General features: G+C 38.5%; 2 protein-coding genes across 2 annotated transcripts; one reads left to right on the plus strand and one right to left on the minus strand.

Annotated features, from left to right (window-relative positions):
- Nucleotides 1-145: 145 nt before the first annotated feature.
- Nucleotides 146-9,043, minus strand: caprin1b (cell cycle associated protein 1b). The gene is made up of 18 exons (XM_057347723.1): nt 8,885-9,043; nt 8,069-8,233; nt 6,798-6,860; nt 6,631-6,717; nt 6,213-6,451; nt 5,868-5,950; nt 4,230-4,379; nt 4,060-4,112; nt 3,894-3,977; nt 3,617-3,784; nt 3,427-3,535; nt 3,279-3,340; nt 3,063-3,173; nt 1,498-1,623; nt 1,267-1,420; nt 963-1,166; nt 746-852; nt 146-484 (listed from the first exon to the last, which is right to left on the minus strand). Exons 2-18 carry the CDS (start codon nt 8,231-8,233, stop codon nt 398-400), a joined length of 2,052 nt encoding a protein of 683 aa, XP_057203706.1. The 5' UTR covers nt 8,885-9,043; the 3' UTR covers nt 146-397.
- Nucleotides 9,044-14,618: 5,575 nt separating this feature from the next.
- On the plus strand, nt 14,619-16,931 carry lmo2 (LIM domain only 2 (rhombotin-like 1)). Its single transcript, XM_057347722.1, has 3 exons — nt 14,619-15,147; nt 15,843-16,058; nt 16,248-16,931. Exons 1-3 carry the CDS (start codon nt 15,107-15,109, stop codon nt 16,468-16,470), a joined length of 480 nt encoding a protein of 159 aa, XP_057203705.1. The 5' UTR covers nt 14,619-15,106; the 3' UTR covers nt 16,471-16,931.
- Nucleotides 16,932-19,915: the final 2,984 nt, after the last annotated feature.

Raw genomic sequence — 19,915 nt, forward strand, 5'->3', positions numbered from 1 at the left:
TTGAAACTCGAGGCAACAATAACTTTACAAACTGAGGGGCAGAGAACGTCTTTAAAATATACCAAATGAAAACATGTTAGAACCCAAATGTGTTAGTGTGAACAAAACCGCCGAGAAGAAAGAGAACTCTCAGTATTGGACCAGCTGTGGTAGGTATGAGAGTTTTATTTGATACAAAAAATAAATTAACCAAGTCTTTCAAGTTCACAGGAGTCTGTTAGAAACACAGGGTAGCATTAAAATCTTCAGTATTCAGCTTGTGTTCTGAATGTTTGAACCGTTTAAAATTCAGCATTTCAGAATAGGCTTTGTTTGTTCAATGCAGGGGGCAGGACGTATGCACTTTTCAATTTTGAATGTTCAGTGTGGTCCAGGATACAAGGTCAGTGTACAAGGCTTAAGATCGCATGGCTGGAGCATTTCCTCGGGGCGCCCCTCGGGAACCTTGAACAGCACCACGTTTATAGTTCTGTTGGTAACCGTCCTGTGAAGAGAGAGATGAACCCATTAGGAGAAGCCATTCTTATAGTACAGACTTTCAGCATTCAAAACTATGCAAATGCGTATTCAATTGTGTTTATTTAGTAGTAAAAGTTGTGAAAAACATGCCTTTATGAATTTTTACTGTGGGTTCAATACCGGTTTGATTGAAATAGTTACTCTGATCTCTATAAGCCCCACAGACCCTAATATACCAAAAAGGAAAAACTAATTCTCTATGTAATACAGGGCACATATGTCTTACCCTCTGGTAGTTACTGTTAGAGTAGTCCCGTGGTGTACTGAACTGGGGTTGACCATATCCTGAATTTGCAGAGTTGGAGAAAGGTGGGCGATAACCGTCATATCCCCCTTGAATAAATTGAAAACCTTATTAAATTCATGCATCAATAATCATCCAAATCAATCAAACAGTAGCGACAATTACAGAAGCTACAATACTTCATAGTGTTATTCTGTACCTCTGAAACCATTGGATGGTCCTCTGTAGCCGTTCATCACGCCGCGTGAGTTCCGAGGACCGCCGCGAGACATTCCTCTGCTGTTATAGAAGGACTGTGTCTGCCGGCTGAACCCGTTGCCCTGGCCACTTGGTTGCTGGGACATTGGCTGGTGGCCAGTGGAGTTGGGCAGCGATTGGTCTTGAGAATGAAAGGCACCGACCACTGTGAAAACAATAGGCTTATTCAAACTACAACCTTAGGAGCGTGTGTGTGGAAGGGGATCATAATTTAGTGGATGAAAGGATTGCAATGATTTTCTCACCAGACTGGAGCTGCTCTGGCGGCATGTCCGCTTGTTCCATAGGGGGCTGCGTCTGGCTATTAAAACCCTGGTTGTAGCTATTCTGGTACGGCCCGGTCTGCTTCATTGAGTCTGTATCATCAGCTGGCGGGACGGGTGCATTAAGGTTGAACACCTGTCAGAAAGAACAAATTGATAAGTAAAAAGTAATTATGGCATAACACCACTATGCAATGTAGTGCTACAAATTACCGTCTGCATGGATTGGAATGGTGCAGCATTGACATTGATGCCACCGCTGTGCAGGGGTTTGGAGCCGGACTGGAACGCTTGTGTTTGGGAGGCTGGAGATGGCTGCTCTGTCAGGGGCATAGAGGCCTACATACAGATGTAGAGAATTTAGCATAAGCCAAATGGTCGGAGTCATTGAAAGGAGAGCCATCAACCCCCTTTTGTTTCTCTGTGGGATATTTTACGACCCCTAAGCTTCAAAGCAGAGGGAAGAAGTCTCTCTGTCTCATGTGAAACTTAACAAATGAGGCTAACCAGAGAAACTTCTGACAAATAGGAACTTGTGATTCAATTGTCCTTTTCTATAAATATATAACCTAGATATTTAGATATGTTGTCGCTCTTGCCATTTTCATTTCATTCATTCTCCTGTATATAGCACATACCTTGTACTACAATAGTCTATTCTTATTTTTTACTTGTACATATTTACATACATACATAGCTTTACACTCTCTATATATTTATCTTATGTTTATTGTATTGTATTTCTTAATTTTATATACCCATAGGCCCTTATTTAAAACATTGTGTACTGTATTCTATTATGTTATGGTCTCTGTGTACTGTTGTTGCAGTTTCTGTGTTCTGGATGCTCCTGTCACCAAAACAAATTCCTTGTATGTGCAAACATACTTGGCAATAAAGCTCTTTCTGATTCTGATTATTAAATAATCTGTAATTGTTAAATAGGCAAGTTAATTCAGGCTTTGTTTGTATTCGTACCGCCGAATGAATCATGTCTTGTTGCACTTCAAACCTTCATATATAAATGTTTGTCTTTACAATTCCTCCTTGTTTATATACATTGTGTGACCATAGAACACTTTCTTTTCATTATGTTATAATTGGAATGATATCTCGTAAAGATGCAAATTAGCTGTTGAGTGGACAAAGAACCTCTTCCCTGCTCAACTCTGATTGGTCGATTCAAACTCAGGTGGGCATGCCCTCTCATGAGGTTAAATATCAAGCCTGCTCTGAAAACGCCTCTTGTCTCTTCCTCTCTTCTCTTCTGCGCTAAAACTTGTTTCGTGGCGTCTCTTCGGAGACTGCACAATGCATACAAGTATTGTTATGCTTTATATTACTAATCAGAGACCATAAAATATGTATATTTGATCACGATTATTATACGTATTTTCCTTTGAGCTAAACGAATTCCTTGACTGAAATTGATGTTTTAAATAACTTATTTCATGGATGTGATCTTGAAAGATCTGGTGGAGAACCATATTTGGTTAACTTTGCTCATCAATATAATAACGTTAGCTAAAACCGCTACACAGAACAATTTATATCATTGTATTCTTCAGCTGCCGCTGCATCAGTGGACAGAATTCAAAACCGAGGAAAGGGCTAAGAAAGTTATGACTTCTTAAAACAATGCTCAGGCCAAAATAAAAGTGCAAAGTGTCAAGTTTAATTACATTTTTAAAGTCAATACTAACATCCCAAACAGGACAACACTACCAGCTACCACTTTTTGAAATTCACAGTAAGTTCTAGAATGGTTGATGGCTCACCAGAATCGGATCAATAGAGTCTGTTTGCTGTTGAGGATCAATTGTGTGGGAGGACTGGTACAGTGAGGGCTGTGTGGAGAAGGTTTCTGGTGATGGAGAGACCATGGGGATCTAAAGAATATAAATATTTGAAAACAACTGACATAAAAAAATACTTTCATTGAAAGGTCTGTGGTATTGTGATATTTTTATCCAGGAAAACTTGGCTACACTTACTTGTGTAGGTTCGGGTTGAATGGCAACAGCTGGCGGCTGTGCGAGACGGGAGTCTGGGTGAGCTGTTAAAAACAGTCCAGTGCGTTAGGACACATTTTTAGAACGCTTAACCCATAATAGCACTTCCATGTTAGAATTAGGAACTTGCCTGGTTGACACAACATTGGAGGCAAGTCCATACTTGGGGCCGGCTTCATGGGCTGTGCCAATACAATAGCTGGATCGAGGGCCTGCCCATCAAACTCCAGCATAGAATCCTGGGATTGAGAAATACAGGGAATTTAAAATACACACCCAGACATATGCTAAATAAAACCAGCTGGCAAAAACAACCTCACCTGGATGAAGTTGTATGGTCCCTGCATTTGGGCCATGAGATCCTGAACCACCTGTTTCCTTATCACAGGGTCAGACGGGGACGTGGGGTTCACCGTGGTCAACGGATGGGGCTCTGGGACAACAGGAGTGGGAGCAGCTTGCACTGGCTGCTGCATGGAGTTTACAACCTGTAACATGGCCAACATACTGATCAATGCTGTTGAAACAACCAGTTACACACCAAAAATGTCATAAATCAGTTCCACAAGTGGCCAAGGAATTTCTAAAGCAGCTTGCCTGAGTTTCTGCACTCCATTCCTCTACTTGCTCCTTGTCTCCACTACTGTATGTGGTCTCTGAAATTAACTGCCTATTTACAAACTGAAGAGAACAAAAATATAATCATAAGCAATCAAGAAATGATCAAGAGAAGAAACAGATTAGGAAAGTGAACATGTCTCACCTCTGTTGGCTCAATAGGAATGGGTTCTGTATACTCTTCTGGCATTACACCCTCTGCAAGACAACATACAAGGTCACTTTCTCAGAAAAATCACCCTGGATTGCAGTGGTTTCAAAATGATGCAGAGTAAGCTGATTGTGTAACATGATGCGAGAGGATATGAATTGTACCCTTGTCTGCAGGGTGCTCCTCGACTTCAGGCACCTCGACTGCAGTCGACTGCTCTTCCTCCTCTGCACAAACTCCATTCTGATGAGACTGCACTCTGTCCAAGGAACCGCTCTGCAAAACTCGCTCCAATGTCTCATTCAGTGCTTTATCTGAGATAGAACAAATCAATTAGACTTTATCATGACCGTTTCATTAATACGTTTTTTCCAATAACATCTTTTTGAAGGTTATGGATTCAGAGAATGCTTACGGGACCAAAAAGTTTAAACTTTGAAATTGCATAGCATTCAACATATAATCTGTCCAGCTAGTGCATAGCCAGTGGATGATATTTAAATGCCATGAGCCACATGACCTTAAATTGCACAGGGGAAAACACTAGAAGCTGCAAGCCATCTAAGGGATGGCCAAGCAATATATTGCATATTCACCATTCATAAACACTGTTTGTATAACTGTAGGTATTCTGCAGTTATTCAGTATTATATGAGTGTATAATATTAATTATACAATCTTAATATCTTGAGTGACATTAAAAGGTTTAAAAGATCAGCAATATCACTCAGCTAACATTGGAGCCAGAGAGATTACATGTAGGTTATTCTGCCAAATTATATCAATTCAAAAGACATATCTAAATGAAGATTTGCGCCTTCTGTATTTTCCTGTATTAATCTGCCATTATTTCTGGAGAGCTGGCCACCTCCAGCTGCATTACACTAACTGCAGCCATATCACCCTGTAGCCCAAGACTGTTTGCTTACTGAAGCTAAGCAGGGCTGAGCATGGTCAGTACCTGGATGGGAGACCTCCTGGGAAAGCAAAGTGGCTGCTGGAAGAGGTATTAGTGAGACCAGAAGGGGGTGCTCACCCTGTGACACTATACTGTAAAAAGCACCATCTTTCGGATGAGACGTTAAACCGAGGTCCTGACTCCATGTGGTCATTTAAGATCCCATGGCACTCGTAAAAGAGTAGGGGTGTCCTGGACAGATTCCCTCCACTAGCACTTGTCAAACATGGCCTCCTAATAATCCCCACCCTCTGAATTGGCTCTATATCGCTCTCCTCTCCACCTATAGCTGGTGAGCGCACTGGCGCCGTTGTACTGTGGCTGCTGCACACTGGTGGTGGTTTGAGGATTGATTGTAAAAAATAAACCTCATGATTGTAAAAGCGCTTTGGGTATACAGCAATATACAATAAAGCGTACATACATAAATGCCTCATTCATTAATGCGGAGAGCAAGCACAGTTTACTGCCCCCTTTACTTATATCATATACCCCTCACAGGTTTCCCAAGTCCACATCAGTGTTTTTTGGAGCTTTCCAGAATGGATGTTAAACATTTCAAAGCATGACATATTGTTTGCTTGCAATTGCAAATACAAACCTCACTGTTTTGACATGCACTAAGCTGACAAGTCATTGGATCAGATGGAAGATTCAAAAATAAAAACTGAACAACTACATCATTTTAACACCCACAAGCCGACTTCTTCGAGTCTTAAAATATGTCTGAAACCATGCAAACAATTTAATCCAGAAACATATCTACAACTTTAAACATTCTTTATAGATAGTTGTTATCAGGACGTGTCAGAATCCAAAGACAATAAAACTGGGTTTGACATACATGTTGTTCCTGCTACAGGCTTGTCCTTCCCCTCCAAGAGGTCCCATAAGTGCTGAGATGCTCCTTGATACTGGTCAGTCAACCTGTGTGAGATAACAGAGCATATAATTATGAATACATAACCTACCTGAATAAGAGGTACAAACAACAGAAATTTTGCGCACCGGTATTTAATGATCAAAAACACAAAGGCAAATTTGTAATAAATCTGAAAGAAAATCCAAATAAATGTCAAATAAATTCTGAAAGCACAAAACTTAAAACTCTTCTTTCAATTATTCTTAGTTACAACTAAAACTCAGCAATCTGTAAAATTACACATGAAAACAATGGACATCACTTGACCTGATGTTTTGGTCACGTTCAGGTCCCACAAGCTTGTAAAACTCATCCAAAGCCGTAAGGTCAACCTCAATAAGGACCGGGGGACCTCCAGCTCCTTGCAACAGCTCCTGCCGCACATTTTCATCCCCAAGTCGGTCAAGGAGAAACTGCAGCTCCAGAACCCTTTTCAGCCTTTTCTGCTCAAGCTCTTCTCGCAGCAGCTGCTCACGGCGTGCCGTTTTCTTAACTGTCTTCTGGATCTGACAAATATTCAAATCCATAGTAACATCCAAACTGAGACAACGTGCACCTCAGTTTCATAAACACACTTGAACACGGAATTTCAGAACATTTTAGCGTGAGATCTACACATGTTCTTAACACCAAGTAAAACTATGGTGCCTTTAGGCTACAGAAAAGCAAATCAAAATGTACTCACTTCTTGACCCAAAGCCAAAAAGCTTTTGTGCAGCTCCCGTGCAAACTCCAGATTATGAGTTACTTCCTGGTACTTAGTCAGTGCTTCCTAAATCGATTCAAAAACAGATTTTATATAAAAAATTAAAAAAATACACAACAGAGAAACAAGAAAAAAGGTTTACCCACCAGCTGGTCCTGGTTGAGACGTTCTCCTTTGATGTTCCTGGCATGGTAATCATCAAGCTTGCCCTGTAGAAAGAAAATAATAATCTGAAATTAACATGATTGTAATATTATACCCCTCATATGAGAATACAAAAATTGAGGATACATAAGGGATTCATATGCAATTATGAATGTAATTTTCTAAATAACATAAAAAAGTCTAAAAGGCAGAAAACTTGTTACAGAAAGCTACAGTTTGTGGTTGAATTGAAGGGATCATCTCATTTCTGTACTGTAACACTGCCAACTAATACGTGTAGTTTCCACGACCAAACATCCAAAGAAATAAACGGTTTACGTTTTCCCTATAAAACAAGTGAATTAATTAATAAACCGGTCAACGTGATCCACTAAAAGTCTCTAATGTAAAGCCCAGAAACCTCACAGAGTCCCTAAAGGCGCTTATTAAGAATCATGAGGACACAGCTGTCTGTGACCCATTTATCTCCACAAAACCACGCCAAGACGGTCATGAGAAATCCTCGCTGAGGTTCCCAAACAGAAACAAGCCATCTACATGCACATTCGCGTCGACAGTTTTCCCCATTTTTTTGCACGCAGAACCAGTTTCAGGTCGCCATATTAGCTTTATCTCCATGTGCGTGTGAGGCACATCGTGATTCTGAACAACAGGACAAAAGCGTGACGAAACATATTGGTTTTCATACGGTGTCGTAATTTGAGTTATTAAACATGTAAAATGGCGATAACTATACAAAAAGACATTGGAATCGGTATAAACTCAAGTTAACCGGGTAGCGTGTGCGGAGAATGTGGATGCTAACCGGTTAGCGTCTGCGGGTGAGGATACAAAAGAAAATACAGTGACAATGACCTAACTATTTTAACTTGTAAACGAGTTACATTTAAACATTTTAAAAGGTCGTTTACACGAAACGTCGTGGTTAAAAATCCCAGTAAATTACCGTTGGACGTTTAATGGACCTTTCTAGAAGGATTTGCTCTGTGATGAAGGCTCGCAGAGCAAGATATACACTTAAGATGTGTATGATCAACTCTACTTTTACATATACATTTTTGACAATTCACGACTGTTAATATGAAAACCCGCATTTATTAATTGGAATTATTAATTTGGTCACATAAAGTGAGGTATTCAGGGAAGTCCAGTCTGTCATTCTAAAACATGACATGTTTTTAGAATAAATGATTATAGTTTCGCACGTTTGGTTATTAAACACAATAAGTGAAGAAAGTAAAGACATCAGTACCTTTTTCTTCTCCATATTGCGCACTTTCTTTTCAAGAACCACCAGCAACTGCTTCATGGCCTCTGACTGGTTGCTGGCTGTGTTTTGGTTCATTGATCCGGGAGCAGATCCCAAGTCTGGGCTGGCAGACTTCAGAGTCCTGGTGCCATTTGTTGCCGAGGGCATCTGATAATGGGCAAGTAGGTTTTTGTATTATTAAACGTATTTCGTAAACCTGTACTTAAGTGTCCATTCATGGAGTTGTCTTTGACTAAACTGGGGCTGCTTTGTTGTCACACAAAGACAATGGCCTAACGTTACGTTAAAAATGTGACAAGATTTCTGGTTTTATGATTTGAATAACAGTGTTATTTGTGGTAAACACACCCAAGCATATTACGTTAAATTAAAAGGGTCAAATGGAAAGTGCTTTAAAGTAGAACAACCAGTCTTTATCATAGTTAGATTATCTTCATTCTCACTCATCACAACATGTGGGATGTAATTTAGGATACCGCCGGCGTCACGATCAATGCTGTGATCAACGAGGAATTCAAATATAATATAGACAATTTGAGTTTAAAATAGGCAAGAAACCAGATCCAAGTTCTCATCAACAATCTCGTTCAAATTTGACAAAGTGCTGGTTGGCAAAATCAGTTATAGTTTATTTGTATAAATTAATGATGGCAGATTTCCATCCTTGTATTTCCAGTCCACAAGAAAATTATTTCACAAATGCCAGGACTACAAATACCATCACATTGTCATAGCAACCAACTATGCGCATTTCCCATCAGAAACGTCCATTTCATGGAAGATCGACTACGTTCTCACCTTTTTGAGCAATATATCCACAAGGGAGAACAGCAATAGTCAGAAGTAAATAAGCCGAAGGGTTGATTTGTTTGCCTTTTGATTTCTCTTCCGATTTAACTTGGGATCCGCCCCGCCGGCCTCACCGACAACTGAGAACGACTGAACGGAGAGGAAAAGGTTTATAATGATGAAGGGACCCGTTAATAGATGCCCAAGATTGTGCCTGTAATCAAGTGACGTTTATTTACATCTTTTATGAGGAATAGTAGCATGCCCGAGCAATTTACCACTAAATATTTACTAGAGCTTTGATAATAATGAAAGAGCTTTCAGTTTGGTGGAATTATTGATACATTTTATTACGTTAATAAGCAGGCAAAGTCATGCCATTTTGTTTGTAACTGAACGCGAGCGAAAACTGGCTGACTTCATACATATATTACGAATATTACTACGGCCAACGTACAAAAGGAAAATAAACATGAATATTGTGTGATGTGTTTGATGATTTTTCCGGGCATATTTTGCCTACTGGGGTAAAAGGCTATCTAGAAATGTGTCGTTTTCCCCATCCACGACTTGGCATCATGCGTTAAAAGCATAACGTGTTATTGTTTCTTGACAGTTTATCTGTAAAGAAAATCTTTATACACACATCCTTTACGTTATACTGTTGTCACATCATTGCTGTAATAAAATATTTGTGAACTGGTGCAAGGTATATCCTATTAAAACGACTTCAGTAAAAAAACTTGCACCTGCACAGCACACAATCGGTCGGCAGATGGCAGCAATGAGATGACGATTAAAACCTCAGCCAGTTTCAAATTTCAGTCCACCCACAGTTGCATTAGGACAACACTTTATACAGTATGTATTGGGTATTTTTTCACATTGTGTAACTGCCTTTAGAAGCTATTCATTTATGCAAATGAGATTCAATTTTCCTGTTGGTTATCTTTTTAGCATTCATTTCCTACAAATATATATCTCTAAATAAGAATAGGTTTCATTGCATATTTATGTAGCAAACCGTTCATGGATAATGTGAATGTAGTGGCGTGAGATTTTGTTTGGCAAATTCAGGAAGCAGTTAACATGGTTGCTCTGCTCTCTGATAGCACTGTTCTATTGAAAGGGTGTTTTGGTCAGGAATAATACTGATTAGAGAAATATCCCATGGGATATTGAAGCTCCCTTTCAACAATGACTCAACTTCCGCTCTCTGTTCTCTTCAGTAAGTTAGTATAGGGGCACTTGACTAAAGTCCTTCAACATCTATATCATTGTCACATATGGAATGTAGAAACGCCAATGATCACCTGACGTCACACACAACATTGTTTTGACTCAGCCCAAACAAACTTCATAGAAAGGAGCCAATGGCAGTTAAAGTGATAGTTCACCCACAAAAGATAATTCTGTCATCATTTACTCACCCTCTTGTCATTTCAAACCTGTATGTCTTTCTTTCTTCTGCCTGTATGTCTTTCTTTCTTCTTTTCAAAATAGCTTCTTTTGTGTTCTGCAGAAGAAAGAAAGACATACAGGTTTGAAATGACAAGAGGGTAAGTAATTGATGACAGAATTTTCATTTTGGGGTGAACTATCCCTTTAAATCAGAGATTAAGCAAGAAGCAGTAGCCTGGCTATTGCTGTTACAGAGCATATGATATCAGAGAGTCAACAACACGTCCAGGCCCTCTCCTTACAGGAAATAGGCCTTACTGCGATTACTCAGCTTGTGATGGATCACTTCTGTACAGTATGCCAAAAGAAAACCTGAACCACAAACAAAACACATCCCAAACATCAAGTAAGATTATTAACTTAATTTAATAAGTATTAATCATTTACAGCTGGATTATAAATATTAGCTCTTAAGCCTTTAAAGCAGGGGTCTTCAACCGGGGGTCCGCGGTACTGCAAGGGGTCCGCTAATTACAGTTTACTGTTTAAAATGAATGAAACCGTGTAGTACTGATGGTGCACGTCAAACAAGTTGCCCCGAAAATAACGCGGACTCGTTGCATCATGTTGCTCTCCTTAGTCTGAGATGCTCTGCAGAAAAAAACTTGTGTTGATTTTCGTGTAACAATGCTGATCCACGAGAAATACAACGAGCTCAGAATTATAAAATAGCTGTGTGTTCTGCAACACACAGAGAAGCGGAAGAAAAAAAGAATGACACTTAATAAAACGTCCTGGTTTTACAACAGAATGCATAAAATCTGCACTAATTTCTTTCGCATCCAGAGACAACCCCTACCTCCACTAGAATAGTCTTTGTGCCATTAACCAGGGTCAGTCATCTCATTGAAGCCTTAATAAAAACTAAGGTTCAAATAAATGTTTAATTGTCCATGTCACAGTAAAATGAAAATGTATGATGCTGCAAATCCCTTAAAATAATCAAGCAATGTATATTAAAAACAAAAATAATACACAGAAAAGTATTAGCCTATGTGCAACAATAACATAATAGTGCTAATGTAATGTCTTAACATAATATTGCTGTGACAATAGGGTTGTTTCTATTTAAATAGCTCCCTTTACACATTGGTCCCTGCTCCATGCATCTCTCATCTAAGGGGTCCTTGCCCCGAAAAACGTTGAAGACCCCTGCTTTAAAGTGATAGTTCACTGTAAAGTGAACAATCTTTCATTATTTACTCACCCTCATGTCATTTCAAACCTGTGTGAATTTCTTGCATCTACAGAACACAAAAGAAAATATTTTGAAGAACGTTGATAACCAAATAACATTGGCCCGATGGACTTACAATGTATGGACACAAAACATATACAGGTTTTGAGAGAATTTTTATTTTTGACAGATGATAGCATAATTACTTTTTTGTGAACTATTCTTTTAACATCTCTGTCATGTATTTTAAGCAAATTAACTGAGCATTGTTTAGTAAATAGCAAGGCTATTGATGGCAATGCATATTTTACACTTGCATAATAATGCACAATACATAATAATAATATGTGATAATTCACCAAAAATGAAAAATTCTGTCATCATTTACTAGCCCTCTTGTCATTTCAAACCATATAACTTTCTTTCTTCTGTAGAACACCAATGAAGATCTTTTGAAGAATGCTGTTGACTGGCACCCATTCACTTGCATTAGTTTTGTGTCCATACAAAGGAGTGCCGACGTTGTTCGGTTACCAATTTTCTTCAAAATATCTTCTTTTGTGTTCTGCGAAAGAAAGTCGTACAAGATGGTGAGTAAATGATGACAGCATTTTCACTTTTTTGGGTGAAATATCCCTTCAGCTTGTGTATGTATCACAGTGATTTCTTACTGCACAGCTACAGAATACTGGTATATGAGTTTGGTGTTGCTAGTTACAGCAGGTAAATTCCCAAGACATTCTGCATTGTTTAACAGTGGCTCTCAAATTTTCAAAGCATGTTTCTGCAAACATTTATGATGCACATATAACCCCTACAATTCTATAATGCAGAGATGTAACAAGTCATGTTGTAACACTTACTATATCCCTAAACCTTTCTGAAGGAAATATACCCTGAGCTAAGGCTTTCCTGCCAAGTAGATGAGTTGACAGTCAGTGGTTTCCGAGACACTGTCTGAAAAGCCATGCTCCTATCAAGGGGGGGCCATCTGGAGTTATCCAACCAATCAGAGTCCAGCAGGGTGATCAAGTGAAACGAGTAGGAAGTCAGCATGGCTCATACCACCCCCTGCCAAGGTTCATCTGTGTTCATTTCCTGTACATCCTTTGGGTTTGCTGTGTCCAATCCACAGGAAATGGTGGACGCATTGCACACGCAGTTATTGAGAAGCAAACTGTTGAAACACACAAACTAAATGTTTTATCTATGCTAACACCTTGGATACGTAGCCCTAAAGTCTTAGTAAAGGAACAAGCACTTAAAGACGATAGTTACTCATATTTGGAAAGCACAAGTTTCAAACACTCCCTCGATTTGCCACAGATCAGGGGCGCCAAAATGTTGTACATTCATATTTACATTGCCTCTTATATTTGTTATGAATTGTTCCAATTGGGGATCAGAAATCCCAGCCGAGGGTAATCATTGACCTCACATGGTTATTATGCCTTAGGGACAGATTGGTGTAAATACAGCCAACATACGGCTCTGAAACTGCCTCTGCTTTGGATGGCTATCATTGCCATGCTTTTTGGGCCATCAGTGTCGCTGGAGCAGTTTTATGCCGGGTGTTTTATCTCCTGGCCCAGCACTGTAGCCGAATCTACCCGAGCACCTCTGGTAGGAGATAAGAGGAGTTTCTCCCAACGACATCAAGCAGAAATGGGTGTGAGGATATATATCAATAGTAAACGGTTTAAAGGGGTCATATGACACGGCTAAAACGAATATTATCATTTGTTTTAGATGTAATGCAATGTGTATACACGATTTAAGGTTAAAAAACGCTGTGTTTTCCACTCACCGTGCATGTTTGTATCTCCTCTTTGCCCCGCCTCTCTGAAATGCGCAGATTTTTTACAAAGCTCATCGCTCTGAAAAGCGAGGTGTGCTATGATTGGCCAGTTAACCAGTGCGTAGTGATTGGTCGAATACTGCAAGCGTGTGCTGGAAATGTAACGCCTCTTACCATATTTGGAACATCAGGTTCCAAAGCAATTGTTCTGACAGGTACGCCCACCTTACTTGTGTATACATTTGGACGGTCTTAGTCAAATCATACCACGAACTGATGTAGATTTGTGGGGGTGTGGTTACACGAGGCGTTTCAAACAGGTCTGGGTGAGCATTCGCTTTTAGATAGAATGCATCTTTTGTTCCGACACTTTAATTTGTGCAATTTTACGTGTCTAATACATGCATGGTAAACTTTTAACATACCAAAGACATAGAAAAACACGTATTCGCGCCATATGACCCCTTTAAAGGAGCCATTTGCTGTCCTAGCTTCGTGACAACAGCAAATGTGATGTGTGTGTTTTTTCAAATGACGATGACTTTTACATAGTTTAGTTTTGCTGTGTCAGCTGTGATGTGGTGTGGCGAACACGATGAATCATAGTTACAAGAAATCAACATTCACATTCAGTGTAGTAAGATGATATATTCTTTCTTTGAGAATTGAAGCATTTAGCACAGATCCAAATACAACAATATAAAAAACAAATAAAGAGTTAAATAGGCCTATCAAATTAAGACATGAAATTTAAAATAAAAACATTTACAGATATATGTACATCTATGCAGGGAGAAATGTAAAGTGCCTATAAGTGATGACGTAGAGGAATTGTGAATGAATAAAGGATTCTGCAAAAACAGGCACATATTTTCATTCACATCAGATCTACTGTAAGTCTTCTAATAACACTTGGTTAGCGCATTTAAAATAAAACTACACGCGCTCAGAAAATATTTACACTGTTTAATTATGTTATATATTAGTATGTATGTTTTCAATGCCTTCATACTGAATTATGATGAAAATAAATAAAATTAATTATTAGAATTGCAGAGTTGTTTCAAACTATGTTTATTGTTTGGACAGTTTGGTCTCATTATTTGGACCTCTGGTATTTCATAAATAAAGAGGCTGTCGTGAGCTTGTCGTGAGCTCGTGACCCCTGGAGTCACGAGTCCGGGGGGGTTATAATTGACTGGCGAGCAGCGGCATCTAGGAGCGCTATTTCCTCTCATTGTCGAGCGGTCGTAAGCAGGAAGTCGGAAAAGAAAGCAGAAACTGAGGGGGCAGGGCCATTTAAAAATACCTGCTGCCCTACAATAACGGGACCAAAGACAGCAGCCTCACGGGACAGCGCGCAGTACGCATCGCAGAGGATACGCGCACGCTTGATGTCAATTCTACATCCATGGTGTCATTAGACAACGTGCATGTGCAGGGACATCTGCCTGTCGGCACTTCTTTATTTAGAAATAACATATAGCATGAGGACTGAATGCGTGGGATCTGGGTGAACGAAGACACATTAATTCTGGACATTATTTTTGGATTCAATTGGATGATAGGAATGCTTTGGAATTTGGCGTAAATTATGTCTTATATAGGTTGCTCTCCTCTCTAGTGCGCTCAAAGGCAGCAAGGCAGGTGCATTTTATGCGCACGCTTGAACCGTTTTTGTACAGTTTCTCATTTTTGGGACATTAATGGTCTTACTGACGTCGAGTGTATAGGACATACCTGTTTTTCAAGTGCGCATATGTTCTGGACAATTCCTGAAGCATTCATTTAACACATGGCATCTACAATAGAGAGAAAGACCTTGGAGGCTAACGAGTAAGTATAACCCCCAAATCTGTTATACCTATTAATGTGTGTTTACTATTATTGCTTTTGCTTAATTGTAATATTTAGACAACCATAAAACGTGTGCTGCGTTGTGTTTAGCTTATTCTAACATATGCGCAATCATTTTCTAGTAAGTCTAGAAGTATCAATAAGCAGTCTAGCTTTTCCAGCACCAATACACAGTGAGTCCATAACTAATAGCTTTTTAATCAAATGAGTTTTAGCTGGTTGACAAGAGCCTATAATTTAAAGTAGGTTAACTCTTATTAACCGAGGGTGCAGTGGCCCGGAGCAGTGCTCATTTGCCTAGCGCACTTTAACGCTTCTTTTCTCCCCTGGGGTAAAAGCAGTTATTGCAGCTACAGCAAACGGTTTTAAGCGCTAGAGGAAGCGGTTAGGACCAATATACATACAGAAAATGTGTACTTGTATGGATTACATATCTGACAGAGTTTCTGTTGCTTTTCAAACATGTGATGGTGCCATCTGGCGTTCAAAATGGTACATTCTTAAAGTGTTCCATAGAAGAAAAATGTGTGGTTCCCTTAATCGTTTCTTAAAAAACATTTTTATAGTCTGTAGAACTATTTTTATTTCTTTATTGGTTCTTCATGACACCAAACAGCCCAACAAAGAACGTTTACATTCAGGTGTAGCTTTTTTAATGGAGTGTTCAATTACAGGGAACCCGTTGATGAGGTGCTTCAGATGCCACCCTCACTCCTAACGTGCGGCGGGTGTCAGCAGAGCATCGGGGACCGTTTCTTCCTTAAGGCTATCGAACAGTATTGGCATGAGGATTGCCTAAGCTGTGACCTCTGCGGCTGCCGCTTGGGGGAGGTGGGCCGCAGGCTTTACTACAAACTTGGCAGGAAGCTGTGTAGAAGGGACTACCTCAGGTAAATTTGGAAAAATATGTGGTTTTCTTGTCAGATATTTATTTGTCTCTTAAGGGTATGGATGTGTTTTTGAGTCTGACAATATTTGCATAATGCAGCTTTTCTTTGTTATTAAACTTTATATTTTGAAATAGGTATGGGCCTACACAGATATGATAGCATTTGCAGTCAATGTAATTTTTTCTGCAGGCTATTTGGTCAGGATGGGCTCTGTGCTTCTTGTGAAAAGAGGATCCGGGCCTTTGAAATGACAATGCGTGTCCGTGACAAAGTATACCACCTTGAATGCTTCAAATGTGCCGCCTGTCAGAAACACTTCTGTGTTGGAGATCGCTACCTGCTAATCAATTCGGACATTGTGTGCGAACAGGACATTTTTGAGTGGACCAAACTGAATGGCAACATGATCTAGTTTTCTCCCCGTCACAAACCCCGTATGTAGTCAATTCAATTTTTACCCAAAAAAAATTTAGCTCTAGAAGCCACGATCAGAAACATTTTCTAAATGATCAATTCTTTTTTTCTTTAATTATAATTTAATTAAAATTTTCTTTTTTTATTCAGTTGTGACAAGCTACGAGCAGCGTACAATTGTTTTTCTATTTAATTTTTATCAAATAACTACACAAAAACAGTTTGTAATGTATTGCAATAAACTCTATTTCCCTTTGATACTTTCATAGAAAGTAATACTATAAGAAATGTTAATGTGAAGACACTTGCTTAGAGCATTACCTATGCTTTCCACCCAAAACAAACAGCATAGAGCCATTTGTTCTTTTACACACTGTGTTACATCTGTATGTATTAATAGGTGTGTTTGTTATATAAAGGAGAAAGAATTACTGACAGCAATAAATTACTTTACTTAACAAAGTAATAAATGACTTACATTTATAAACTGTCATATCTATATTTAAAAGTGTGTTATTTTTATATTTTAGGCCTGATTTATGATGGTCTATTCTTCAATATGCTTTATTTTAGAAATGATAGTGAAAGTGACCTGTTAGTCAGATATGGTGACCCATAACCGAAATGTGACCTCTGCATTTAACCCATCCAGAGAGTAGTGAACACACGCACAGCAAGTGGTGACCACACGTACACACAAAAATTGTACAATTTTGTACAATTTTTACAAAATTATAAAAATGAATTCAATTGAAAAAACAGAAGGGGGCGCCAGAGATCCAGAAATGGATACTCGCCCAGGACAGTGTAACTAAATACAAGTGGCATTGAATGTCTTCATTTCTTACATAAATAATGAGACTTAAACATGTCTACATGTGTAGGATATTGGTTCCATTTATTTAAAAACACCTGAACAATTATACATTTACATTTAGTCATTTAGCAGACTCTTTTATCCAAAGCGACTTACAGAGAGTTCAGGGAGCAATAAGCGATATGTCATACAGGAGCAATAATACAATAGGTGCTAATACAAAGTTACTGCTTTCAACAAAAGCTAGACCACTACCTGTTGAGAGAAAGAGAGAGGGTTCGTTTTTTATACAAAAAACTAGTCTTCATTATCTTAAACACTCACCAAGACAGTCTCAGTTTAGAGTAGCCTATATAAACCTGGCCCATAATGTATAAATCAGTATTGTGTATACAAAATATTAAATTACTGTGCAAGCATATCTTAGGAGACATGGTGAATGAGCTTTAAAGATCATAAATCTTCTTTCAGTCCATGGGTTTTACATGTTCTAAATTTATCCTGAAATGCCTCCCATGTGTGTGTGTTTCTGGACCGGACTAACCCAAAACTGCATCTTCTTCTGTACGGTTTTGCCTGATGACAATGATGAAAACCATGAAAGCTCGCATGATCATCAGAGCCAGACTCCTTGAAAATGTTTCAGTGTTGTTGGACCTAAATCTGATCTTCGGTTCATCACCTACAAAAGCTGTAATGGCAGATAAAGATGCTATCAAAGAGTAAAGAAGACCCGGTCTGGAGTCCAGCTGTCTAATGCTTGAAGGCACTATCCGGAGCCGCTGAATGAAGACACTATCCATCAGTGGGGCAACATGCAATTTAGGACTAAAGACTAAAATAGTTCCAATCTGATGATGAACTTAAAAGCATGTCTGATCTCATACATGTGGGGATGCTATATTTAAATATATAATCAAATCCAAAACATCTCAAGTGTATACGATAGTATTTTTTAAACTCACAAATCTGGGCATGGATACATAGAGAATCCACATGTGCATCTGCAGTCCATTATAAAACTGACTATGCTTTGTTCAAAGGTGCTGTCACATGGTCTTTTGAAACAACATATTGATGTGCCCACTGTGTTCCATATTTGTTATTTGAAACAATTATTTTTGTCTGGCAACCCCTTGGGTATAATTTTGGAAACAAACTTGTTTTTTTACGTGACTTTCTAAGATTCCTGCAAAGCCTATAAAAAGCTTTAAGTTCTGTGAGAAAAGGTCAAGAAAAAATGATGGATTTAGGAAAAACAAGAGGGTGATAAAACATCACTAAACCAAACCCTGATTAAAAAAAGTTTTTCATCATACGTTCTGCTGTCCATTATTTATTTATTTCCTTTAGCTTTCTGCATGACCCCAGTTTATCTCAATTTCTGTGAGATACCAAAATCTGCGTGGATTGTGGTGTTCTACGTATGTTGCATCCTTTTTTCTCTCATCTTCGACGATTTAAAGCTAACAGACTAGCCCCTAACATCAATTTGAAAAAAGATTGATGAGCATGTGTCATTTTGTCCAATGACATAAATCCACAATGTAAGGCATTGGAGAGAACATTGACATCTATAAAAACATATTTTACTCTTTCGTTATTAGGAAACAATATTCCATGTAAATTATAGAAATAACATTACAACATAAAAAGGCAACTCATTTATTGAGGGATATACCACATGCACATAAAGATCTGTACATTTGTACATTCAAGTATTTCTTCATTTGAGACCATAGTGGAACTCATAAAAATGTATGTACTCATTCAAGAAGATAAAAAAATTCAAGAAGAAAACTTGAAAACTTTAACTTACCTGTAAAAGAAATGTAAAAGTATATGTAGTGTGTCAACCAATCATCCTAAGTCACCTTTAAAATACAAGAGGTCAGCTATATACAGTATATATTTGACCGAGGTGCCTATCAAATTGGTTAAATTGGTGGAAAACCAACAAATTTCACATTGGCGTCAAGACATGCACACATGCTGAGATGCCTGGGATTATTTTCTCTCCAGGTAGGTGATGGAAAATGGCAATAGTTTTTGAGTTTGATCCAGGTTCTCTCAGTAATTGCCCTTCCCATAAAATGCCTGCTTTCAATCAACTGAGATGGTTAGCCTTCCTGTTAGAAGCATGTGACGGGATTTGTAATTGTGCAATCTCACTATAAAGACTTCGCCCACAATTGAAATTGTTAAAACGGAACAATAAACATTCTTTCATCAATTACTCACCCACATGTCATTCCAAACCTATATAACTTTATGTCTTCTGCACAATACAAGAAGATATTTTGAGAGACATCGGTAAGCAAACAACATTGGCCCCCATTTACTTCCATTATAGTACTGAAACACTTATTTTGAGTTCCACAAATGAAAGAGTCATATGCAGGTATTAGGGTGAATAAATGATGACAGAATATTCTTATTACTGGGTGAACTGCAACATGCTTATTCAACACAGAAATCACATGAATGCTCAGCTTTACACGTTAATATTAAAAGAATATGAATTCATGGTCTTTATAATAATATATATTTATTATATATTACTAATATTTTGAATGATAAAAGTACTTTAAAATAATTCTGAAAATACTTTTCTAACATAATACGT

The sequence above is a fragment of the Triplophysa rosa genome, linkage group LG12 (assembly GCF_024868665.1).
Source record: "Triplophysa rosa linkage group LG12, Trosa_1v2, whole genome shotgun sequence".
NCBI lineage: Eukaryota > Metazoa > Chordata > Actinopteri > Cypriniformes > Nemacheilidae > Triplophysa > Triplophysa rosa.

Excerpts from the sequence above, each read along its gene's own strand:
- lmo2 (XM_057347722.1), top strand. The coding sequence starts at position 15,107 with ATGGCATCTACAATAGAGAGAAAGACCTTGGAGGCTAACGA. Across the intron at positions 15,148-15,842 it reads AAGACCTTGGAGGCTAACGA|GGAACCCGTTGATGAGGTGC; the intron begins GTAAGTATAACC and ends GTTCAATTACAG. Across the intron at positions 16,059-16,247 it reads TGTAGAAGGGACTACCTCAG|GCTATTTGGTCAGGATGGGC; the intron begins GTAAATTTGGAA and ends TTTTTTCTGCAG.
- caprin1b (XM_057347723.1), bottom strand. The coding sequence starts at position 8,233 with ATGCCCTCGGCAACAAATGGCACCAGGACTCTGAAGTCTGCCAGCCCA. Across the intron at positions 3,978-4,059 it reads TTCCTATTGAGCCAACAGAG|TTTGTAAATAGGCAGTTAAT; the intron begins GTGAGACATGTT and ends TGTTCTCTTCAG. Across the intron at positions 853-962 it reads ACCATCCAATGGTTTCAGAG|GGGGATATGACGGTTATCGC; the intron begins GTACAGAATAAC and ends AATTTATTCAAG.